This window comes from Cheilinus undulatus, linkage group 15 (genome assembly GCF_018320785.1).
Source record: "Cheilinus undulatus linkage group 15, ASM1832078v1, whole genome shotgun sequence".
NCBI lineage: Eukaryota > Metazoa > Chordata > Actinopteri > Labriformes > Labridae > Cheilinus > Cheilinus undulatus.
The window spans coordinates 38,712,360-38,739,474 of NC_054879.1; the positions used below are offsets into that span (position 1 = coordinate 38,712,360).

At 40.2% G+C, this 27,115-nt stretch overlaps 1 protein-coding gene across 1 annotated transcript in view; it reads right to left on the reverse strand.

Moving 5' to 3' along the window:
• Window positions 1-27,115, reverse strand: part of LOC121522438 (follistatin-related protein 1-like) — a 38,691-nt gene that overhangs the window by 8,183 nt on the left and 3,393 nt on the right. Inside the window, exons 3-6 of the mRNA XM_041806828.1 lie at window positions 4,669-4,770; window positions 4,423-4,552; window positions 641-673; window positions 251-381 (exon numbers count right to left, since the gene is read on the reverse strand). Coding sequence (XP_041662762.1) covers window positions 251-381; window positions 641-673; window positions 4,423-4,552; window positions 4,669-4,770 — 396 coding nt within the window. The remainder of the gene's footprint in view (window positions 1-250; window positions 382-640; window positions 674-4,422; window positions 4,553-4,668; window positions 4,771-27,115) is intronic.

Here is a 27,115-nt window from a genome sequence, read left to right on the forward strand (position 1 = left end):
TCAGCACACAGAGAAGCAGGGGTCCTCCTCTGCAGAGACCCTCATTAAACTGAATTATAACCATCAGCTGACGGGCTTGAAAGGTCTGTCACATGAATAATTAGACACAGTCTGAGGCAGCTTTACGGAGCAGGGTGGTCAGAGGAGGCCCACATTGATAAATGAAGTAGGCTGCTCAGTAAAAATAATGATGGAGGAACAGTTGTGTGCTTTCTTAGAGGCCGCTGTCTGCTCTTTCTTTTGTTCCCACCTTGAAGTATTTGAGCAGGATGTCAGAGAAGTTGGATCCCTTGACGAACCAGCCGTCCGGGACGACCTCGGTCTGCAGCCACTGGATCACACGACTCCTCAGTTCATTGCGGTCAGCGGCGTAGCAAACCACTGCAGGGCCGGGAACATTTAGGTCAAAATACAAAGAAAGAAATCTATCTTTAAAGCTAATACATGTTTGGCCCATATTTAGCATAATTATGTTTTTTAAATTTTCTATTGTATCCTTTTAATTTCAATAATTATTGCACCTAGAATGGCCTGATAATAAAACCAGAATAAATCAAGCCTTTTCACATGTTTGAACTATAATCTTTAACTTAAATACTACATGTGATCATCACCTTTAGATTTGCACACACAAACTCACCTGGGCTGGCAGCAGCCTGCTCTGTCTTCTTCTCTAAAAGTAAAGAAAAAGAGACATACTGTCAGATTTGATGTGAAATGACATATTAAACAGTGATGTCTCGATTCAGAAGAGCAGAGATAAACTTTGCTGTCACTGAGCTGTCGGCCAAAGGTCTGTAAAAGCGACAGGATGACGTAACTATTTCTCTTGACTACTTCTTTTTGCCTCAGATCTGATAAATGTTCAGCCAGACCAAGAGGCAGAGAGAGTGTGACATCTCTCGTGGTGAGCAGTGAAAGGTTGAGTCCAGATAAGACACAGCCATTAGATGCATTAATGGATAAAGTCAAGGCTGGAAGTGTGAGAGTAGCTCTGTTTTTATACGGTGACACGTGGCTGGCCTTACATGGTACACTATCAACCCATTGACCTGACGTGTCAGTTATATGAAGATGGGAAGGTACAGAGATCAAACACTTTAATTTACTACACAAAGTGTTATCAGCAGTCAGTCTATTTGTCAGGTGAGCCAAAAGAACCTCATCTAAAGGTAACTGAGGACTTTTGGCCTCTCTGCCGAACACACATTTACTTCCTTGTGTTCACTGAGAATTTAAGTTTCAAAAATTGATACTTCATGAATTTTGATCTTGAAAAGGCAAACGTGACATTTTTTTCTCATATTTGGCAAATGATAACAAACAAATTTTATCATATTTAAGTCCCAGATCTACATTTACGTTACAATTCCCCATAACTCACACTAGCATTAAGCAACTATGCTTACTCTGGATTCATTGAGATTGAATTATTACCATGTTGCATGGTTTGCTGCACTTGTTTTATACATAGGTTTTGTTGTGTAGTTTATAGAGATCAACCTCCCTTTCTTTAAAGCACTGTCCCACTAAAACAGCACTTTTCAATACAGCCAATATCTGCCAATGCCAATATCAAACCATTCAAATTGTACATCCCTAATTTACATGAATTATTTTCTCGGTTTTTAAGTCTAAAGTTCACAATTTACAGTTAATTTTCAGTCAGTTTACAAGCTGAGAAAACTCTGCTGGGGAAAGTACTACAGATGTAAAATGGCAGTTTTGCCAACAATGTAACTTAGGTACTTTTTTTATACTAATGTTTATTTAATTGTACAAATAAATAAATGTAATACAAACAGCAAAAAGTGAAAGGCAAATAAGATGAAAAACTTGATCTGATACATATTTTAGTCCAGTATTATGGATAATCCTATTATTTGAACTTGTTTCTGAGTTTTTCCTGACTTTTCGCTTACAGCTACAATAACCAGACTTATAGTTGAGTTTGATCATGACTTACAAGTATATAACTGCTTATTCAAAGTTTGATACCTTTTAAAAACATGCCCTTATCCCAAAAAGACAAAGGAAAGTGAGAGAAAAATAAAAACAAATGGATTCACTTCTTATTGACGATTTAAATCACACACAACAAAAAATAAAAAGTACACTTTCATATCTCTGAGTAATCTAAACAACTCTATTTTACCCTAAGGATTGTGTTCGGGCTGCAAACAAGTCTGAAAAAGAAATATCTTTGCCTTGGATTCATTACTGTGAAGTAAAACAATCAAATTTCTTGTATTTTTAGCCTGAGCATTTCTAAGAGGGCTTTTTTTCTCCTCGTGTTGCAGGGTTTACCGCCTCATTCCAGCCTAGTTAAACAGCTTTGTATGATCTGAGCTTATTTGGGTCATACTTATAAGTCTTAACAGTTTACAGAATAAAGTTCCCACTAGTGAAGCGAACACACCTGGTAAAACATATTAAGATATTTTATCACCCCCCAAATCAAACAAATACAAAAAATCAATCCAGAGTACAGTTGATGCTGGAGAATGTGCGCTAATATGTCTGCAGCTCATTTTCGTATATTTTGAGATTGTCTTGTTATTTCTTCTTACTGGATGGATATTATGACTACAATTAGATCTACAATCATTTCTGAGCTTAACTTTTCTTTCAGTGCTGTATGTTTGGGAAATCTGCCAACTGGACTTAAGAAACATGAGAGATACTTATTATATATACCAGTAGCTGGTAATAGAAAGGCAATTACCAGAAGGAAATAATTCAGGACATTTATAAAATGGAACAACATTCTCTGAGGTATGCTACCAAAAAAGGGGAAATATACTGGAAAAACTGGAAATCATACTGTAACCTGAAGTGATGCCTTTGTGAAATTTGTTCCGGAATATCCCCCAGGAGACTTTGAGCTCAAGGGCCATTATTTGACTGGAAAAGGAGACTAAAAAACATGTAACTTGTGCACCCCACTGTAAATTTCTATTTATGTTTTGAGATTTTTTTGAGAAAACAATGTGTACATCCGTTGTCTTTCAGATGAACTAACATGTTTTGAAAGTTTTTTACTTGTGTAAAAAAAAACAGTGACTGAGATTTTGTTCTCTTTTTTGGACCTCTTTTTTGTTTATTTTTTTATTCGCCTTCTAACCCCCATGACATCTTGCATGAATTCTGGGCATGACTTCCAGTGCTCTCTGTCACTGAATACAGAGCAGGTGTTTTCCTTAAAGGTCACATATTTTACCCTTTCAAGACAAGTTAATATTGGTCTCAAAGGTCCCTAAAACATGCCTGTGAAGTTTGTTGCTGAAAAAACACTCCAATATTGGATTTTTGCATGTCTAAAAAACCCTCTGTTTCAGCCCTGCTCAGAATGAGCTGTTTCAGGGTCTGTGGCTTAAATGTTGATGAGCTGTCTGACTCCCCCCCCTTGATCAGGACAGGAGGGCGGAATGTTCTTGCAAGTGGGGAGGGGCAACCGAACCTGGGGGCGGTGCTAACTCCGTACATGACATCATGAGGGGAAAATCTGAGATTGGTTGTTTCAGCACACATTTTTCTCAAAGGTGGTTGCTTGAAAAGTCTGAATAAGTGTATTTTGTGTATATGTGACCTTTAATAAAACACGCCTAACCTCATAGTTTGATATAAAGGATTCAGACATTAAAATGTGTTTGCACACCAAATAGAATAATGCAATTAATCGAGAGGTGGGAAGACAATATGAAGAAAAGGTCTTAGACCTACACAAGCATATTAAGCTAATTTCATGAGCTCAGTATCAGCATTTGCATAATAATAAGGTCTGTTGTGCCTGTAATGAAGGTGGAAAAAACTTTCTATACATGAAAGCAGACACAGAGCCCAGTCAGAGCCTTAACATCTCACACCACCATGCCTTGTTTCAGTTGTTTGCCATGCTGTGAGCTGGGGGCTAATGGTGTGTCGTACTTTGAAGTACCTGCACAGTCTGCACAAAAACACAAACAGCTAACTCACCACCCTCTATTCAAAACAAGCTCAGCTAAACATAAAAACAGCATGGATAATTCAAAGAATTATCACACATTTAAGTTTTTAGTTGTTCTGAAATTCTCATTATTTCACATATTAGTCCCTCTTTTTGAATGTGCTTTCACTGATATCCATGATCCATGTTGGTCACTTCTACAGAACTGCAAACCTGGAATATCTGATCACTTTCAGAAAAATTGAATCCCTGATGCAGTCAGACAGAGAGCAGCAAGTTTAAAGCATAAATGTTAAAGCCCCACATTTAGCAATCTTCTTTTTCTTAAGTTTGGTGCATGAGGTTCAAGAACACTGCAATGAAGTTCAAGTAAATATCTACAGTAGCGCCCTCAGTGTGGATATTCTCCCCTATTCACTGCTTTTTCTCCAGTTAGCTACATGTAGCACTGTGGTGTCAGCTGATGCCTTTCATACCCTGACAGTGTCCATCGTGGGCCACCTGGATCTTCAGGCCAGTCAGACAGGCGTCCCTGTGGAGCTCACAGTGGTTTCTGTACGTCTTACCATTGCTGCCGCACACTGACCTCTTGTGGGGCTTACAGCTCTGGAAAACAGATGAGGGAAGAACTACAGTTAACTGAACCTTAGAGGGGTTTACTCACACAGATGTTTCAACCATCTTTTCTTGTGTGGAAGTAATGTCAGTGTGCTCTCACTCACCTCTATACACAGACAGCTGGGCTCCCCCTTCTCGTTCACGGCACACTCTCTGCCAGCCCCGCAGAACACATTGGCGCACACTTTGCTCTTGCTCTGCATCTCCTGGGAAAAAAAAAAACACAATGTTGACACTTAAGAGACACTTTCCGCAAGTTTCAGACTCAGGGCGGCGCTGTTGTCTTGTTAGGAAACCTTTTACAAAGCAGAGTGATGCACTACCAACACACAAGACACAGCATCAGAAATGCAAGAATTATAATTTCCCTTTTTCCATCTTTTTTAATTGCATGCTAAATGACATCCGTTTATCTTCTGAGCCAGCAAAATGCTCAAAAACTACCTTATCAATCCCAAAGACACTGAATTGAGTAAAAAATTTCTCAGCTTTGAGCTTCTGTCTTTTTTCTCCAGAACGTTGGCACAGAAAATCGTTGTTTTTTGGTGTTTCTTCCCACTGATTTTCTAAGCCAAACACAAGTCTGCCCATATACATTTCCACCAGTATTGTTGGCACTCCTCAAACAAATCTGATCCAAATACAACCAAATCTAGTGCATTTATTCACAAATTTGCTGGTTATAATGCACCTGAAGCATGGTTTTAGACTCAAACTGTTTCACCTAGATATTGTTTAATTAAAGCTGAAATACAATGCATTCATAAAGTTTTGAGTCCTTTCACTCTTGTCGTTTTTCTTACGTTACAGCCTGATGCTACAGTCAAAAAAATGTATTCTCATTAATCTACACTCAGTAACACATCAGGATGAAGTGAAAATAGAATTTTAGACATTTTTGCAAGTGTATTGAAAATAAAAAACTGAAATATCACATTGACAGAAGTATTCAGAGCCTTGGCAAAAAAATAAATAAATAAATAAATAAACGAACACTTGAAATTTGGCTCCTGTGGTAAATTCTGTACTTTGCTTTCACCTTTCCCTCAAGCCTGACCAGTCTCCCTGTCCCTGCTGCCAAAAAACACCCCCACAGCATGATGCGGCCACCACCATGCTTCACTGTTGGGATGGTACTGGGCAGGTGATAAGTAATTCCTGGTTTCCTCCAGATATTATGTTTAGCAGTGAGGCCAAACAGTTCAATCTTGGCTTCATCAGAGCAAAGACTCTTATTTCTCAAGGTCTGGGAGTCCTTCAGGTGCTTTTTTCATGAACTGAAAACAGGCTTTCAAGAAGAGGCATTCGTCACACTACTCTTCCATAAAGCCCAGATCAGTGGAGGGCTGCAGTGATGGTTGTCCCCCTGGAACTTTGTGCTATCTCCACACAGGATCTCTGGCCCAGTTAGAGCGACAATCAGGTTCCTGCTAATGCCCTTCTCCCCCACTTGCTTAGTTTGGCCAGCTCTTGGAACAGTCCTGGATATGCCAAACCTCTTCTATTTGAGAATTATGGAGGCCACTATGCTCTTGGGAACCTTCAGTGCAGCAGATCTTTTTCTGAAGCCTTCCCCAGGTCTGTGCCTTACATCAGTGTTTCCCAACCATTTTTCCTTGCAGCCTCCCCTACATGTACCTAAGAAAAGGGGCGCACCCCCAGGACCCAAGAGGGAAGAAAAAGTGACACACTGCCACCAAAAAATCAACACAGATTCTAACTGTTTCACTGATAGAACTCTAAAAAAATGCCTATACATGCTTTTCTTATCAAAAGACTTTTGTAAAAACAACTAAATAACCACTTCATCATGGTTTTAGTCAATATTTGCATATCTAGTTTTTGCAGCCTCGGAGCAGGCAAAGCCTCGTGCTGGGGGGTTATGGAACCCAGGGTGGGAACCAATGCCTTACATCACTCTTGTCTCATGGCCTGGTTTTTGCTCTGACACTCATTGAGAGCTGTGAGGCCTTCCATAGAGGTGTGTGCCTTTCCAAATCATGTCAAATTAATTTAGCTGGACTCAAATCAAGGTGTAAAAACATCTCAGCAACAATCAGGATAAACTGAAGCACGTGAGGAAAATTTCAAGGTTTTTTTTTTATAAAGGGTCTGAATACTTATGTCAATGTTATATTTCAGTTTTTTATTTTTAATAAATTTGCAAGAATTTCTAAAATTCTTTTTTCACTTTGTCATGATGCATTACTGAGTGTAGATTAAGGAGAATTAAAATGATTTTTTTCGACTGCAGCATCAGGCTGAAACAGAAGAAAAACAACACTAGTGAAGGGGGTCTGAATACTCTCTGAATGCTCTCTAATAGAAGAAGTGTTGAAATTCTTGGTCATCCTGCAAGGTTTGATCACACCACTCCTTTAGATGGCGCTACCTCTCCAACTTCACCATCTCAAATGGTTTTAATTTGCGGTCATGACTCAGTCTCACTTCAGTCTGTACTCATTTTGCCCTGACTAAAGATGCTACATTCCTGGGAATGACTCACATATTCTCCACAGAATGGTGACTTGATTTTTAAATGGTATCATGACTTTCTTTAGACATAAATATGTACATGAGCTTCCAGCTTAGATTCTTTTCCTCCACTTTGGTTGATGTTTTAATGTCTGCACTTCTGGGTCTGTGGAGACCCACTTGAGTTTGCCTGTAGTTTCCATGTCAACGATGCCAGACTTTGTTGAAGTAGTGACAGCTGATCATACTCAACTTAGAAAAAGATCTGGAATAGTGAAGCTGTTGTCTGTAGAGAGGAGAACAAGGGCAGCACTTCAGATTAAAACCGTCTGTGGTACAAACAACAGAATAGTCTTTGTGTGAGCACACTAAGGGAAAAAATAATGAGGACAGAATAAAAGATATACAAGGAAAATGAAGACAGCTCAGAAATCTTCCATTTGCTTTACCCGTTTGTGTGTTGGTTCGACTGTTCTTGAAGCACTCGGTCTTATTTCCTCTTGTTGACTATTTCACGCTTCATCTTTTGTTTATCGCAGAAGATTGCAGGTCGACTTGCCAAAAAAATGAGTTCACTGGAGCTGCAAACCGACCAATCAGGAGACGCCAAGCGGAGCTCCAAGAGCAGCTTTATGACCCTCATTACCTCCTCCTTTCCCTAGCTGTGTGTTTTTGTATATGTGTCTATGTAGGGTGTTTCCACATCTGGAGTCTGGGCTGTGTTTTCCTTTGGGCCCATTCCCATGCTCTGAAATCTTTCCTCCTCCCTGCTCCTGATCCCCCCCTCCTCCTCCTCCTCCCTCTTTAAGCCGCTGTTTCCTGTAAGAGCGAGACACAAAGTTGGCCTTGTGTGTGAGTGACAGCACGTGAGCTGGCTCCAAAAGCTGGCCGTGTGTTTGTGAGTCCAGATTTCTGGTATGTAGGTTAAAAAGAGGGAGGATTCTTGTGACCCAACTTTCATAAGCTCACTTATGACAGAATATAACAAGATGGATGCAGGGTGGGGGAAGGAGCATGCAAGTATAGCAACACAGCCCCAAAGCGGTGAGAGGAGAAGGATTGTAGGTTCATTTCTATGCATGATTTTAACACACATACACATAGACACACTTGCACTGCAAAGTTGAGGTCATGGAAAAATCTTCAAAGCCATCCCCGTGGCTTTGACAATTCAGTTTGTTAGACACAGATGTGCTAGGAGCCTGTTGAAACCTGTAGAAAGCTCCAATAAGAACATGAATAATGGATGTGCTTCTCAGATGGATCTGGTCTAAACGTAGAGCTCGCTACGTCCATCTCTCTGCAAGGACAACCAGCAGAGGATCCCTGACATTTAGCTAATGAATACACAGCAAACTGGGCTCCTCTTCTTTTTTTTTTGAACCACCACCAGCTGATTCAAGTGGATTGTTGCCATGGTGAGAGCATGTACAGGCTCCTGTTGTGACAAGATCACAGATGTGTCAATCAAAAGAGGCAAATTGAGCCAAGCCCAGTAATAGGATCACAGCAGAGCATGTGGTGCAGATTTTATGATTGACACAGACTGGAAACAGAGGAGCTGGGAAGTGAGACTGCCTTATGTGGTCATAAATTAAGCCTGCATGGGCACCGCTCAGTACAGCCTCATTCACGCTGGTGCCCTGATTTTGATTATTACACTGGTGAACTAGCCTTTTATCCACTTGTGTCCAACCATGCGCAGGCTTTCGACCTTATAGCTACCTTACATACTGTACTCATTTAAAGAGCAGGACTAAATAATGGGCCAGGACGATGCTGGAGTACAATTTAGCAATAAGACCTCACCCACTCGTACTACCCTGCAACCCCGACTGTGATAAGCAATAAAATGGATGGATGGACTTGTACTAGTTTCCTTGAATCTAAAAAAAAAAATGTAAAACAGAAAAACAGAAATGAAAACAGGGTATTTTCAGCAGAATACAGGACAGCTAACAAAAGTGTTGTTTATTTGGACTTTTGAAATGACCTATTGTGAGGATTTTAATGCCTTTATTGAAGTAAAAGGATAGTGAAAAGGAGCAACACACCTGACAAGAACTTTGATCGGCCACATCGTTTTACCCTTTTATTGATTTTATAAATCAATCATGGTCAATATAATTTGGATTTTGTGACAAAAAAACACAGGAAACCCTTCCTTAATGTCAAAGTGCTGGAATGTCAAAGGCTGAATAGTTTTATAGGCACTGTAACATTAAGAACAATGAAGATTATAAATGTGGGGATGGAAGTAAATTCTGATGCTGGTATTTTTTTCTGTGGGTATTTCAGGGAAATGTGGATCTTTAAAATCAACTAGAACAAGAAGTGGTTTTCCTGTTCCACATTTGACAGTAAATTTTTAAGTCATTGTCATTTCTTGTAGTCTAGTTAACGACTTTGGTTTAGAGAGTCTAAAATACCGAACTTGTAGCTGTTACAGACAAGTTTTTCTTTTAAACTACCATGCCAATACAAACTAAATCAAAGTCAAAACTGTTAGACATTTAAAAAAGAAACTTACAATGTACACTTGTGTGATAAGATCATATCAAACAACATCCCCTGGTTTGTAAATTTGTAAATATCACACGGTTCAGTGAAACGTCTTGTTAGCTTAGCTAGCTTGGTTCAATGAAACGTCCTGTTAGCTTAGCTAGCTTGGTTCAATGAAACGTCCTGTTAGCTTAGCTAGCTTGGTTCAGTGAAACGTCCTGTTAACTTAGCTAGCTTGGTTCAGTGAAACGTCCTGTTAGCTCAAGCTAGCTTAGTTCAGTGAAACGTCTTGTTAGCTTAGCTAGCTTGGTTCATTGAAACGTCCTGTTAGCTTAGCTAGCTTGGTTCAATGAAACGTCCTGTTAGCTTGGCTAGCTTGGTTCAGTGAAACGTCCTGTTAGCCTAGCTAGCTTGGTTCAGTGAAACGTCCTGTTAACTTAGCTAGCTTGGTTCAGTGAAACGTCCTGGTAGCTCAAGCTAGCTTGGTTCAGTGAAACATCCTGTTAGCTTAGCTAGCTTGGTTCAGTGAAACGTCCTGTTAGCTCAAGCTAGCTTAGTTCAGTGAAACGTCTTGTTAGCTTAGCTAGCTTAGTTCAGTGAAACATCCTGTTAGCTTAAGCTAGCTTGGTCCAGTGAAATGTCCTGTTAGCTTAGCTAGCTTGGTTTAATGAAACGTCCTTTTAGCTCAAGCTAGCTTGGTTCAGCGAAACATCCTGTTAGCTTAGCTAGCTTGGTTTAATGAAACGTCCTTTTAGCTCAAGCTAGCTTGGTTCAGCGAAACATCCTGTTAGCTTAGCTAGCTTGGTTTAATGAAACGTCCTTTTAGCTCAAGCTAGCTTGGTTCAGCGAAACATCCTGTTAGCTTAGCTACTTTGGTTCAGTGAAACGTCCTGTTAGCTTAAGCTAGCTTGGTTCAGTGAAACGTCCTGTTAGCTTAGCTTATCTGGCTGGATGTTATAAGACACAGAGAGAGGAAAGTGGAAAAAGGGGGTTGACTAGGCTAGACTAGGCAGTCTAAAAAGTCCAACATTCACCTCTTGAGTTTGCTCCTTTTATCAGATTCGTTTGCAGAAACACTTGGTCCACTTCCTTTACACAAAGCTACAAAATGTTCAAAAGGTGTTTGAACAGTATGATAAATGGAAATTTTGGCATCTTTGCCACATTATCATTTGCAGTAAACAAATTAGAAAAAGAAAAAATATTTAATGCAAACGAGAAATACATTATTGCTCAGTTTAAATTTTATTTTTAAATTTTATCTCCTGAATGGAGAGTGGTGTATTTCAGTCACACTCTAAAACCATTTTAACACAGCCAGATGAAACCAAAGCTAGCTATCAACAAGCTAGTGCAAATTCAGCTGTAAAAATGCTTGATTCATTTTGGATTAATAAGAAATATGCTGCGGTGGCCTGGATAGCCTCTTGGTAACCCATGTACACGGGTCCCTCACACTCTTGTCCCTGTTTTCCCACTCTATCCACCGTCCTATCTCTAATGAAGGCTAAAAAAAAGCCCCCTAAATCAATCTTAAGAAAAAGAAAAATGCTGCAAACACCTAGAGCTTAAGCTAATACAAACACTGGTTTATCACATTTCATATTATAATCAAAATTATTATTTTTTCCATGATGCAGACCTAACATAAAAATAGTCTTAATGTCCCAATCACATTGTAATGGTACTATTCAAATATTTGCTTTTATCTAAGCCTATAGAAACTCACTGAATTTAGTAAGAGTACATTTTTGTATTTTTTTGTCATATGGCAGTATGAAATAGCTAGCAGCTAGAGAGGATATCTAAATATCACTTTTCCAGGATTGTTCAGACCTTCAGTAGATACCAGACTGATGTAAACACAATTATTAACCCCAACCGATCAGAAAAGACACAAACAAACAACAACAAACACACCCTCTGTGGGTGTCCTACTTAAATGGCATCAATTTTTTAGAGCCACAAACAAACGCCACTCATTTTCCTTCTCTTCCATTGAAAACCAATCACAGGAACTGTCGTCTCATGACTGAGTGGTGAATCGTTACAGATTAAGCAGGGCCCCTTCATACACAAAGCTGCCTCCAGCACTGAACTGATTGTATTTATGCACATTTCACAGCTCATTTTACTCGACTCCTGCCCCTTTTTCCTTCCATTTTTCCCTCCTGCTTCAATCTATTTATCAGAGGGTTGAAATTATGAGGGAAAGATTAGGAGATCTAAGTGATATTTCTTAAAGCCCTTGGTGCATACTTTCATCTTCCTATCTCAAATACAGTGTGGCTTAATTCTCTCTGCTTTGTCTTATTCCCAGTGCCATGGCCTTTTACGGCTGTGAGAGATGCTCTGGTGAGCCGAGACCAGCTTTGCAGAACCAGAAAGAAAAAAAAAGAGAAAAAGATAGAGAGGATGCTATGCAGAAAGTCTGACTATTAAGAGGCAGGTAGAACGGCGCCCTGCTGAGGAAAACTGGAATTAAAAGGCCAAGATATTCACGATGAAGTTAAGAAAATTTTCAAAAAGCCTCTTTCATTCTCCACCGCTGATAATACACTGGCGGTGAACCAGCAGGACAGCTAAATCTGAACACGCTAACACATTAAAATCACATTAGAACATCCATCTGCATGTCTCTCTGCATCTCTCCATACACAAAGCGCTATGACTAATGGAGCATATCCGCCTTTAATGCATACATTTGAGCTTTTGTGGAACTGCGATTATGTTCCTGCGCATGCATCTCTGTGATGCCCCGTTGATCCAGCAGGCCAATCAATGCCTCCCTCCTCTGGGTGTCATTTCACAACCACCCTTGAATCCATACCCACAATGCACCCTGCCCCTCATTAGCATAAACAACATTGACTTACTGATTGTAAACACCCTGCCATGGATACGCCTACAGTGATAAACAGCATGCAGTGAATTTGCTTGAGAAATGAAATCTCTTAAATGCAGAGCTTATTTCTGTGAATGAATTATGCATCGATATGCCTTTCTGTAGTGATCAGGATCGCTTTAATCAGCTTAATGGGGTATTGGGCACACAGAGTTTAATTTAATGCAATCCAATGAAACAAGCCAGCATCGAAGTCTTTAAAAATTGGCTTTTTTTCTCTCTGTTAGTGGGATGTTGATTCAACACTGTGCTCATGGTGCTTCCCAGGCCATTTAAGTTGTACTACATAAAAAAGCTAAAATGTGATTCAGTTCGAGTTGCAGCAGCATCTCAAAAAGACAGTTTAAGAAAATACCTGATAAAGCAGGCTTCATAGATTATATCAAGTTGGCACTTCCTTGTAGGGGTTGACTGATATTGGTTTTTCATGTCCAATTCTGATACCGATTTTTGATCGATAGCTGAGTATGCCTTTATTATGATGTGCAAATGTACAGAATGTCACAAAAGTAAAATTACATGATCAAAAAATGAAGAAAAATATGCTTTTAAGCCATCTGTCAGTATGAGCATCTGCACAGTAGCAGCAAGAAAACCGGACGTACATCACTGTGTCAGTGGCACCCAAACTCAAGCGTTGATTGACTGGTATTCATGTGACATCTAGCTAATCAGATTGTGTTGTATGCAGGACATTTGGAGAGAGTGGGGAGAATAAAGCCGGATGGGAAGACACAGTGTGCAGACCGGCAGCATATGCCGGTTTGGCACTCTGCCACATCAACCTTGGTCCTGCCCTGCTCTGGCTTCCTGGTGGCCATCATCCAGGCCTGCGCCAGACCCATGCCCCATCTCTCCAGATATTTTCCCATGCAGTCCCACCCTGTGCCTGAACCAGCTCACCGGGTCCTGAGCACCCAGTGTGCTGTAAGCTGGATCAGGCCAGGGAAAGCATGCCACATGCCTGTAAAAACGCAGCTGCAATTCCTTTATCAAGCAGCTGACCCATCACATCCTCGCTCTCCTGAGCACCTCAGTATTAGACACACGGTATTGGCAAGGATACCCAAAAATATGACAAAGAGAAGTCTTCACAAAGGTTGCTGATTATCAGCCAAATGCTAAATATTCAACTCAATAATCGGCCTCAGGTTGGTAATCGGCTGACCCTAATTTCTAGTAAATAAGACTTTCAAATTTGGGAAACAGATATTTTCAAAAAATGATGAAATCTCCTTTCTCTTGTGTTGAAACTCCACCACTGTGCCTCTAAATAAAGCATCCATGAGTGGACAGTGGCTGTTTCTCTCCCCTAACATAAAGAGCTAGTGGTAAGATAACAAGTATGAAGCATGTTTGAACCTCTGAGGAAACCGTTAAAAAGATGAAGGAAGCACCAGCTCATTGGTGTGAACACAAAGCTGATAACAACAAATCAAGATGGAGTTAGGCTTCACTCTCTTTTTTTGAGAGAAAGTCGTTAATCAACCGCATATTTAGTCAGGATATATCTAAGTGACAATATCGCATTTTGTAATGAAGCTTTTAAAATAAATATTCTAACCCAAAGCTTCCATTAGCCAAGCAAAAGAGCAGTGATCAGTTCCACAGGTCGCCAAGAACTGACATTATAACATTGCAACCGCTTTTCCTTATTGAATCTTTGCAAACTTAATTGAGCAATCTAGACAGCATGCAGAATTTTCCTTGACATTTTTTATTATCAACACAGGCCTCATTTTCTGATTTTTTCAATCAAGTATGGTCTTTACATCTATCACTTCAATGTTTAAAATTCTGGTACTGTGACAACACTCATTTGAAGACACAAACTACCTGACATTCTCCCTTTTTTCACTGTGGCGAAGGAACTCTATGAATGTTTTCATAAATAAAATATTAAGCTATGTGACAACTTGAATTATTAAAAACAAATGGTCTCAGACAGGTGCAAGATGACGGACAAGTGAAGGCGTTTGAATTGATTTGGGACACAATAATAAGCATTTTCACTGTATACGTAAATGTCTTTTCCCTCAGATTGTCACTGTGGCAAAACAACCACAATTTGAATGCAGCAGCTCTTTTCATTTTATACTCCTGACTGTGAAACAAGGACTGTTGGAAGTAGAAAAAAAAATGATTAGAAAACCTCAGCCTCTGAACTCACCATTATTCATCAAAGAAATGATATTTCAGAGCTCATTATAGAGTTATAACAATGAAGCTGCCATGAACAGATGAGGCTCTGAAGTCAATGCAGGCTTTAAAGTGTCAGACAGTGTCCTGAAGGCATCAGTCTGTCTCCACGCTGAGATGATTTTTACTGGAAGTTTTAATCTGCAAAACTCTAACTTTAAACAGAATTGTAGCACTGAATATTTTATTTCATGTTTGACATTTTGGGGGAATGACTGCACTTAAAGATAAGTAAAAACACTTCACAGTCTGTATGGGTAATATAAAGCTAAAGTTGGTTGAAGGTTAACGGCAGGTTAGCTTTGAATGGACTAGAAAAGGTGGGAAAGGTAGAATTAGACCAACTATATAATACTACAGTAAAACACAAAGCCCTAAAGATTAAAACCATGAACATTTAAAGGATTCAACAGAAATTGGGTAAGACTTCTACGGAGGTGCTTGAGAGTTAAAAAACCTAAGGAACAATGGGGTCGTTTTGAGAAAAGGTTTGTGAAGTTTTCTACTCATGCAGCAAAAACATATTTGTCTCAAGCAATCTGAGTTAAGACTCTTCATGACAGATTATTTAACTTATGAAACGACCTATTTCTGTCGATAATCTTGATTCACACCTGACAGCATCTTAATCAAATCACATGACTCACATCCTCCTAAATTAGTGGTCTATTTAAGCTGCCAGCTTTCTAGTCTCCTCCTCTGCAATTGCTGCTGCACTGGAAAGCTCTCATTTTCAACCCACCTCCACCCCAGCATCCAGCTGTTGGCTCCAATGGGGGGTTTAAGCTGTTATCTTATCACTCCTTAAATTCTGTATGTGAGGAGTGATTAAGTTGGAGTCTGACGCCAAACATGTTATGTTGCACAATAAATGCTTAAACAAACTACAACGTGAGATTATTGGCCAAAATATGATTTAAGAGACAGCCTTCCCCTTTTGCTTTAATTATTCTTAATTGCAAAAGGAGTTGTAGTGATACAAGCTTTTTGAACTTCTTAATGATAGAAGTAAAAATCAAACAATATTGATGCATTTTTTCATATCACAACTAAAAAATAGGCACCCAATATCTGCTAACTTTAGTTTTGATTCCAAAAATTGCAGACAAGTTAGGTGCATTGTCTAACCTGCCTGCCAAAATACACAATATGGACAAAAGTGTGTGGCCACACCTGTTAATTATTGCATTCAGGTGTTTCAATCAGACCTGTTGCCACAGGTGTATAAAATCAAGCACCTAGCCATGCAGTCTCTATTTGAAAACATCTGTGTATGGTGGTGGAAGCCATCTTTGCAATAAGATGGCCCAGGGAATTTTAACTCTGCAGATATCCCACATTCAGCTGTAAGTGATATTATTCAAAGTGGAAGTGTTTAGGAACAACAGTCCAGAAATTCCACTGACATTATTGCAAGCACAACAACCATGCAGCAGAAGCTCTGTGGAATGAGCAGCTGCATCCCCAAGTCCAATGCTAAGTGTTGAATGGAGCAGTATAAAACACACTGACACTGGACTGTGGAGCAGTCAGGTGGGCCAATCTGGTTTGGCAGATGCCAAACTTTACCTGCCTGACTGCACTGTACCAACTGTGAAGTTTGATGAGGGAGGGATACTGGTATGTGGCTGTTTTTCAATGTTTGGTCTAGGCCCCTTATCTCCAGTGAAGGCAAATCCTAATGCTTCAACATAAGACATTTTGGCAATGCTATGCTTCCAACTTTGATATAACAGTTTGGGGAAGGCCCTTTACTATTCCAACAGGATTATAAGGAAATGGTTGATGTGTTTGATGTGGAAAACTTGACTCAATCAAGCACCTTTGGGATGAACTGGAATGGAAGACTGCGAGCAAGGCCTTCTTCTCCCTCTCACAAAAACACTCCAAAATCTTGGGGAAAGCCTTCAAAGAAGAGTTGAGGCTGTTATCACTGCTAAAGGGGGGCCACTTCCATATTAAAGTACATGTATTTGAATACAATGTCATGAAACTGAAGTGAACTGAAAGCAGAGTGTTCTCATCCATCTGTTCGAGCCAACAATGACTTCTTTTAGTTAGCTGTGTACCTCACTGCAACAGTCATAAACTGACAGATGGACAAACAAATACACAGAAAGGAAACTTCTCACAACAACAAAATGCATCCCAGTGATTTTACTAGTATGTGTCTGATTACACAGAGGTGCAGGAATGGAGGGGGAAAAAGAAGCAAAGGAATCAGGAGCTGGGGTGGTTGCATTCCTGAGCTATGTTGTGCCCCAGCTGGGGTCCGACAGAGTTCGCCTTGAGCCAAAATCTCCTCTGTATCTAGGTCAGAGAGGTGCCCCATGCTCTCCCCCACTACAGCTCTTCCCGCTTTCCTCGTCCAAGTGTTGTCTCTGCAGCTCCGGATTGTCCAGCACTCATCAGCTTCTTCAGTCATGGGCTCACGCCAGGAGAAAAAAAAAAGAAAACAGGGATGCAAAGAGTACTCCAACTGAACAGCTCGTCTCCTTCTAGTCGTGAAGACCTCCCTCCCTCTCACTTCTCTCTCCGCCGCGGTGAGCAGACCTTACAAGAAGAGAAGTGGAACACAGCCAAACAGTCTTACTGGACTGTATGCAAATGTTGAACCAGTTTCCCTCTTTAAGGAACTTTTTCACATGGGAGGAACATTAGAGACTCTCTTTTATGAATCATTACAGAAAGCAGCAGCATTTTGCCCTCAGTAATTAACACATTTCCCTCCTTCAGAATCTGTTCAACTCTATCTTCATACATATCAAATCAAGTTCAAGCTCATTTCTTCTGTACTTGACAGCCTCCTGAGATCAGACATACAAAAAGCCTCCGCTGTGAAACACACATCCAACCACAGAATTACACCATCCGCTGACATGCTTCCTGCTGAGATGCCTGGTTGAGTATTTCACGGATTTCTATGAGAATGAGCTGAGTAGGATGTGTCCTTGGAATAATGAGGCCAAAGTAGGACTAATTTGAGCGGGTGCTAAAGATAAGAATGCCTTGTAAAGGCTCTCCGGGTGGTCTCACTCTCCTGAGGGGGGCCATGTATAAGATAAAACCTGCAGAAACAAAAGGACCAGTTTAGGCTGTTCTTCTCCTCCCTGTTTCTTATTCAGTGCGAAAGGAATGTACCAACGGACAGGATGATGTCAGCGCTGTCTGCAGCCTCTTCTCTTACACCCACCAGCCCTCTTGTTTCAAGAGCTGAAATGAGAACGAAAGAAATTAATAAAAAGCAAAGAAAGAGAAGTTAAGAGAAAGGAAAGGGGGACAAAGAAAGTAAGAGGGAGAAAGTAAAGGAAATAAGTCACGGTCTGGGCAGAGTCACATCTGCTAGCAGTTAAAACGTCACCGGGGGACATAAAATGAAACAAACACAGCTACACCCTGAGCCCCCCTCCCCTTTTAGACACACTGTGGTGACAAAAATGTCCCCTGTCCCCACCACGTAGATCCCATCCCAAACTAAGCCAACTTCTTCCATAAAAATCACCTCCTCTTTATGTCTATCTACTGTTTTTCTGCACATTTGTCCGCTGACATGCCCCCATATCACTAATCACATAATCAAACCTATATTTACCTGATACCCTCTTTTGCTCTGTGTCTACTCTTTTGTCTCCCCCCTCCTCTCTCTAACCTCTGCTATGTTCTGGGCATTTTTCCTCTCCAGGAAAGGAGGGAGGGAGGGTCCATGCTCGGCTCAATCCAGGGGAACAAGTATATACTTCCCTGTCCTCTCTCTCACTCGCTCGCTCTTGCTCTGTCTCTTGCTCTCTTTGAGGCCAATATCGGGGCAAACAGTTGGAGCATGTTTGTAGAAGGAAAAGGCCTTTTTTTCCAGGCAGCAGGATGTGTTTAGAGAGTTTGCAGTCAGTTTAAAATCTTTTATCAGACACTCAGTGGGACTGTGACCCCGCATTCATCAAGCCAGATCTAATAAGCTCAATAAAAGTGATTTCTCTTTTTTTTGTAAACTGAGATTTTGTACATGTCTGGCTCGACTGACACAAGAACTAAGATCTAAAAAATGTTAAAAATCTAATTCAAATAGAGAAAAAAAATGAAAGAAAAGCTTCCAAAAAATAAATACAGAACACACTGGACTGTTTGGGCTGTGTCAGTGTGGAATAATCAGACTTTTTCAACATTTTTGACATTTTGGGAGAAAAACTTGAATGATTAATGTGAAAAAGAAGAAGATCTTTTAATAATTAATTCCTCTTTTGCATAACTGTTGATCATGCTGCCAAATCATCATTTCTTACTGCTTTGTATTGGCGCCCTGCATGTTGGGCTTAATCTTTTCTCTTCTCATGCTTCAAAAGACACACAAAAAATATAATACATAACAAATAACCTCAGACTCCAAAATGCGTCAGAGGCAGCCCTAGTCACTAAATAAATAACAAGATGTGTGGTTCAAATCTCTGAAAAGAAACGATGCTGACATTTGAGCAGAGAGTTCTGTTATATGTAGTGAGGATGACGCTGAATGAGTTAAGCTAAATAGTTTGCTCATGACCTCAGTGAGGTCTACAGATTTATGGTCCCCTGAGGATGTGTGTTGGGCATGTTTTTCTCAGGATGACCTCTGCTTAACTTTTGGACCCTGAGTGGGTGTGTCAAATCACGTTCTTAGGAAAGGTAAGTGTATCAAAACATAGGCATGCTGACAAAAAAGTCTAAGAAGTCTAAGGCAGTGGTTTCCACACACATAAGATCAAGCCAAAATTTCAAGGCATGACAAATACACACACACACATACATATATATATATATATATATGTGTTAAAAATATGTTACAGTAAAACGAGCGTATAGCTTTAGTTCAGACAGGTCATGGAGTCTAGCACTGCTATATAGCTGAGATCAGCTGATCTTACATCTGCTGGCCAGTCGATTCGCTTTAAAGCACACTACTGACTAACTGTACTCATGCTCCCATATTTAAACTACTCTAACCTGGCTATGCTTTGCTACTCCCTCTGCAAACCACTTTATACAAACTTCCTCCACCCCAGCTCCTCCTTCCTAGAACAGCCACATATGAATAACAGCAATAAGTGCAAATTTACACCTGCTTATAAAAAAAAAAGAAACTATGACCACAAATCATGTGTTTCTTGACAAAGTAGTCCTGACTGAGCTGAACTTCCTGTATAGTTGCAGTAATTATGTATGGTTGTACAAACTGCTACGGCACACTGAGACTTGGCTCAATGCACACCAGTGTGTCTTGCCACAACATCTGAGAACCACTGGTCTGAGCACTCATTATTGGGTCATTCTTGCTTTTATTTACCAAAAATTACAGGTAAGCTCCTTAATGGACAAACGTTGCCATTTTATGTGTAATTTTAGACAGTGCTTAGTAATCTGCCTGAAATTTCGAGATGGATTGATTTTACCAAAATACTCCCGTCTAATAAAATAAAGGTGTTTTTTTTCTAAGGTTTATTGTACTTCTGAGTACAATCAGGCATTGAAAAAAAGCAAAGATTATTTTATCTTTAAATGTGGAATTGGAAAAATATTACAGTATTAAAGAGTTGGCAAACTTATAAGAGATGCATTAATGTGTTGATCAGAGGTGGGTAGTAACGTTACATTTACTCTGTTACATGTACTTGAGTAAGTTTTTTTGAAAAATCCTACTTCTAAGAGTAGTTAATGAGCAGAGTATTTTACTTGTACTCCATTACATATACGATTAAAAAACTATACTTCTGCTCCGTTGCATTGAGTAATACACTGGTAGCTACTTTTACTTGTCTATAATTTATTTTCATTAAGTGTTTTCTACACTCAGCTGAGCTCTCACAGCAGCGTGTGGTAAATCCTCAGCAGAGGAGTGACCCCTCCCCCTTAACTATCAACAGTTGGGAGATAATGGCTGAAAATGAAATTCCTGCATCTCCTTCAGAGGAGCATGTTCATCCCTGGCCCGACATCATGACTCTGTCTTTCAAACGACGAGGAACAACAGCCACATAATGCGCTGCCTACTGTGTCTACCTAAAACCGTGAAAATCTTAAGCTTCAAAAATAGCATGTAAAATCTAAGAAAGCATGTTATGGTAAGAAAGCTAAATAAGCTAACAACTGCACTGCTAGTTAGCTAAACGTATAAGTTCAAACCTCTGTTATGCTACTTAATTTATTACAATGTGCAGTTCACATTACTACCCCTGAATAATATGTTGTAATGCAATACTTTTTACTAAATTGCGCAAAATGAAGTTATTCACTACATGAGTAGTCTTTTAATGAGGTACTGTTTTACTCTTAATCAAGTACTTATATTTGTGGGTACTTATACTTCTACTTGAATAATTATTATTGCAGTACTTCCACTTGAGTACTTTAACTGTGTTCTCTACCCACAACTGGTGTTCATTCCTTCCATGTAAGATTGAAAAAGAAAGTGTTGTTCCTTGATAAATGCTTTCTCCGCATTCACTATTGTTTTTTAAGATCTATATTTTTTTGGCTTATCTTGCCTTTATTGACAGAGGAGGACAAATAACACCCTGACAGTCATATCACTCTCAATGGCTGACACCATTACTTGCCGTGATGTATTTTCTGCAGAAACCAGACCTCAGGAGATTTGCAGACATCAGTTTTAGTAAAAAAAAAAAAAAAAAAAATTAATTAATTAATCAACTACACACACACACACACCCCCACCCACACACATATATATACATACATACATATATATATATATATATATATATTTGCTGTTCAAAGACAAGGCTGAGGTTTTAAACTTATCAGGTCCCTGTACTTATCCCAAATAGGTGGGAGAAACTAAAGGTGCATTCCAGACAAAAGCGGAGATCTGACAGGCATGTTTTCTGAATAATTATGACTTTATGATATCTTCAGTACATCCTAATAAACATACTTTTCTTTCCAACATTTTTAATGGAAGATTTTAATTTTTAAGACACATCTTAAGAATTTCCTAATCCACGTTGTTTTAATAAAGACAAGCATAGAACATCAAACTGAATAAAGAAAAGCAGCAGATATAGAAGTTTGGAAGCTGCAAAAGAGAATTATTCAAGGTTTTTAGCTCTAGAAAAGAAAACCCAACACAACCACACTGGTGCATTGTATCAAGTGTAGAAAGCTATTTTCTTCTTAAAAAAAGATGTTCTGCAACCTCAACCTCACATCACAGTTAAATTAAATCTTTTCCACAGACTGGTTTTGAGGTAGAACTGTGTAAATGAATCACTTTTGCTCTGCAGCAGTTGTCATGGCTGTTTGCCTAAAGGTGGAGGAATTTTAACAACAACAATTGTGGAGAACAAAAGCAGCCAGTTAATCAGCCGTCCCACAGTGACCTCCTGACTGCCAAACAAACTGCATTACAGATGCAGGGCCTGATCTCCGGGCGCGTCCTTTTCTACACAGGCTGCTGGATGCTGCATGGTCTCTGGAGGAGGTTAATGGGTTGAGTGAGGTTTTTGCCCGATGAGTTATCCCATAAAGTATTTCAGCAATTTAGAACTAAACAATAAGAGACGGTTTAGTGTGAAAACAGTGGAATCCAATCATTTTTTGTACATGAGAAATGGATCATGTATTGCCTTTGACTGTGAGCTGCAAAAATGAACAAATGTAAACCACTGACTCCATAACATTGAGTTTAAATGACTAGGCATTTCATACACAGTAATATTGATTCTTTGGCATTGAACAATATTGCCATAGCTCTTCAAGTAGAGCCGCACAACTAACGTGACTGGTGCATCTGGGTGATGCTGTACAAAGTTGAAGACAGATCCGACTACATTACTAAAATGTTTCTAACCCTTGATTGGAGTCCATTTGTGGTAAATTAAATAGACTGGATATTACTTGCAAAGCCACACACCTCTCTTTAGAAGAGCTCACAGCTGATACTGCATATCAGAGCAGAAACCAAGCTGTGAGGTCAAAGGGACTGCCTGCAGGACTGTTGCAAGGCACAGATCTGGAGAAGGCAACAAAAAATCTGCTGCATTGAAGGACCAGGACTCTTCCAAGAGCTGGTTGCACTGGCCCAACTGAGCAATAGAGGGAAAAGGGCCTTAGTGACCTAATGGTCACTCTGACTGAGCTCCAGAGATCCTGTGTGGAAATAGGACAAAGTTCTAGAAGGACAGCCGTCACCGCAGCCCTCCACCTATCTGGGTTTTATGGCAGAGTGGCTCGACGGAAGCCTCTCCTCAGTGCAAAACACATGAGGGCATCTGAAGTTTGGCCTTACTTCTAAACATTATGTCTGGAGAAAACCAGGATTCATTCATCACCTGCCCAATATGATCCCAACAGTGAAGCATGGAGGTGGCAGCATCATGCTGTGGGGGTGCTTTCAGCAGAAGGGATAGGGGTACTGGTTAGGATTGAGGGAGAGCTGAATGGAACAAAGTACAGAGACATCCTCAATGACAACCTGTACTGTAGTAGTCAGGACCTCAGATTGGGCTGAAGGTTAACCGTCCAACATGACGTTGACACTAGGCACACAGCCATGGCAGAACATGAGTGGCTTAGGGGGCAACTGTGAATGTCCTATAGTGGCTCAGCCAAATCCTGGACTTGAACCCTATCGAACATCTCTGAAGACCTGAAAATGGCTGTCCAATTATGGTTCCCATCCAACCTGCCTGAGCTTGAGAGGATTTGCAAAGAGGAATGGCAGAAAATTCCCCACTCCAGGTGTGCAATGCTTGTTACTCATATTCAAAAAGACTTGAGGCTTTCATTGCTACCAACTGTGCTTCAAATAAGTACTGAGTAAAGTGTCTGAATTCTTAAGTCAATGTGACATTTCAGTATTTTCTTTATAAATTAGGTGAATACTGAATACTTCCGGGATGCAAAGAGAACTGAATGCAGCTAACCCTGACAGTTCAAGACTTAAATACCACCAAATCCCTCACTGACGGGACCTTGAAACTGTGTTAATGTCACTATATAATCACTATAACAGTATTCAACAATGTCAACACAATTTATATGCACCTTTAATACAACTCCTACTGCAGTACTGAGTAATTCTGCATATCTAAATGAAAAAATAATTATTTTATTTTAAAGACAAGAAAAATGATATCTTTGAATGCAAGTTAGAAGCCTTAAAGATGAAGATACTGATTTTTTTTCCACTTAAATTCTTTGTCTTTAATCTTTCCATATGAAGACAGGAATTTAGACTGATGTACCATCACACCCCTACTTTAAGCTTTAATTCAGGAGACCTGCTGAAACTCTGATTAAGACCTCATCACCTTCTCACATGCCTCTCTTTGAGTATGCATGAGTAAGTTAAACCCTTGGAGCACACTTTGATGCTGCTCTTTGTCATTTGCGTTTGCGTGTTAATTTATGTGTGTGGAGCCTTTAGTGCAGAGTGCGGGTAATGATAAGACACCGGCACAGCTGGTACGCTAAATGAGGACTCCTTTAAAGCCAAGCCAAGAGTGAAGAGTACAACACTGCAGGGACATGAATGCAGCACACCCCCTTCTCTGTGTCCCTCTACCCCGCTTGCTCCACAGCCAAGTCTTACCTCACCCTCTGTTTCCCCCGCTGTAATTGCACGGCCGTGGCTCCATCTCCCCTCTGTTTTACATCACTCCAGCTCTCCGGCCCTGTGCAGGATCCATGACTGGATGCTGGGCTACAATAATTAGAGCAGGCTGAAACAGACAGAGGACACTGCGTCCCCTCTTGCTCATGTTCCCTACACCTGGGCGGATATTTTTAGCCCACCTTGAATGAGAGGGAGCAGGCATCAACATGGCAACATAGCGGGACGCCTGGCTCAATCAGAGGCTGCACATCGAGGCCCTCAACTAGAGATTTCTTCCTCTGTGTTTCAAACTGTCTTCTTTGGCCTCCCAGCTCCTGGACAGTCAGAGAGGAAGAGGAGGAGAGCATGCCTGGTTTCTTTGTTGACATCCATGGTTTTCCAAGATCTGGATCCGGTGCAGATAAACTTAATTAACCACTGTGTCATTCCACTCAGTCACAGTGGATGATGCAGGATAATAAGATAACACAATAACAGACACTCCTTCCTCTGTGTTTGTATGCAAGTGTGTCCACGCATGTTTCCCCCAAGGCTGCGCTCTCTTATGACTTTCACTATGCCTGCATTTCCACCTCCTCTGAATATCAAGCTCCTGGTGTGTTTGATTTCAACATTTTATTTACAAGATGCATATCTCCTCTCAAGCCTGCAAACACATGCACAGTCCTCTAATCACAAAGTCCTGACCCAGGCCACCCTGCAGCACTTCATCTCTGAGCTGCTTGTCTTCAAATACTGCAATTTCTCACCTCAGGAGCACACAGGCATTGTCCTTCATAATAAATCACAACTTGGTGTCCAGATTTTAATAACCTGCACTCACGCCAGAAAGTAAACACATCAATTCACACACAAAGAAGCCTGTTTCCCAGCTTTTTTTTGCACTGTGTTTACAATCTAACACATGTCTTCTAACTTAAACAAGCTTGAGGCTCATCAGATCATCTCCTGCGATAGCTTTGCTCCAACTTGTAGCAACACAGGAATGCCACTTCAGGCCCTTCCCACGGCCAGTCAACAGGCCGTATATTATCAGGGTAATTACCTCCGGAGAATAGATGCTTCTCCAATGCTTCCCCATCAACAGACTCTCCTGTGTGCTCTGTCTTCACTAAGCCATACCTCACGGATCAGCACCACGACTCCAATAAACTGGCGCACAATGACACATTCCCAGCCAGCAGGCAAATGTAGGGACGGCAGTAGAAGGTCAGGCTACATGTCATGCTGTCGTGGCAGCAGAGACACTAATGGACATCTGCGTAAAGCTATAAAGATGGATCGGGCTGCAGACAATTGGTTTATCTTGTTTTGCACATTTGGTGTAGCTGTGAGAGCTTGAAAAAAAATCCATCCTGTAATTAGACCACAGCTATTCCCCTGTTTAGTCCTTCAGCCTGCAACTGTTGTTCAGGTCAACAGAGGAGTCAACACAAAGCCAGGTGTTCAACAGCTGTGACAGACAATCAACCACCACCTGGTGTTTGTTTTGATCTCTTACACTTGACTTAAGAAAGTAAAAATGCACATTCAAACTAAAGAGAGTCTCATTAGGCATCTTCAACAATCTAAGCCATAATCTATGGTCAATCCAAAACTGCTTGCTTGGAAAAAAAATCAAGACTATGTGGGCGTGGCTTAGCACAGTTTGATTGACATCTACCTGAGTCATCTGGACAAACAAACGTGAAACAATCAGTGCAGTTCATTCGTAAACAGGTGAGTTTTTGGAGTCAGTATTAGAGAAAGAAGAAGGAGCTGGAGTTTTGGTTTTAATTTTTGATGGTACTGAAATGGTAAGACAACCTTGATACCATCCTTGTTAGAATCAAACAGTTACCAGGGCTAGCAAAATAAAGAAGACACTCAATATTGGGAGATTTCCTGTTTTCAATTATCAAAAACAGCTGGCTAAAAGTATTATTCAGTACTATCCATACATAATGGAGATGAATGGGGTGCTGATAGCAAAGTGTTTGACTTAGTAGAAAGGCTTTAGTCCTCTAAGTGTGTGGCCAAACATGGGGCTCCTTTCCTGCATGTCATTTCCTACTCACTGCCTAATTTCCTACTCTTTTCTATCTAAACAGTTGCAACACTAAAATAACAATAAAAAAACAAAACAAAAAAAAAACACCCAAACAAATTCATAAATAAATAAATAAATAAGTAACAGAGACTATATACTTCTTAAAAGTATCATGGACCCAAATCCTTGACAATCTTAGCTAGCATAAACATGCAACATTAGCTCATACATTGTCTTTGTTCTCTACTTATGAATGCCTAATTATAGTTTCATGACAAGGGTTGGGATATCAAAAGTTAAAATTCAAAATCATGACTTGCAGTTTTATTTTATCTACTTTATTTTCATTGTGTGTTTTTTTACAACTGTCTTTGTAAACGCTTCAAAAATCTATGTTTCCTTTTGGATGGGGTTGCTTATCTTACTGCTATAATTGGAGAGCTGTCTGCCTCTATGTATGTCTGTCTTGACTTGCAAACCTCCCTGTTGCTCAAATTGTTATTTATACCTCTCAAAAGACTTGTTGGATATTTTGGTTCGAAACTGGAACCATGACAGGAGTATGTATAGATGTATAGATTTTGTATAAAACTCAGAAATTGCTCTTTTTAGCTTCAGTTTGCTCCCCCTCACATCCCAATCCACTGATATGGCTGACGTGCTGACGTATGGTAAGCATATTGCGTCACTTCCTCCTAGTGCGGCTGCTCTTTTGCTGTTGAAAGCTTAATGCTGAAACGCGTTAAAGTGTGTTTCTAAGGTCTGCACATGACCATGCTGTGAAAATAAAGGCATTTTAATGCTTGAAGACAGTGCCTTGGAGTTTTCTTCTTGATT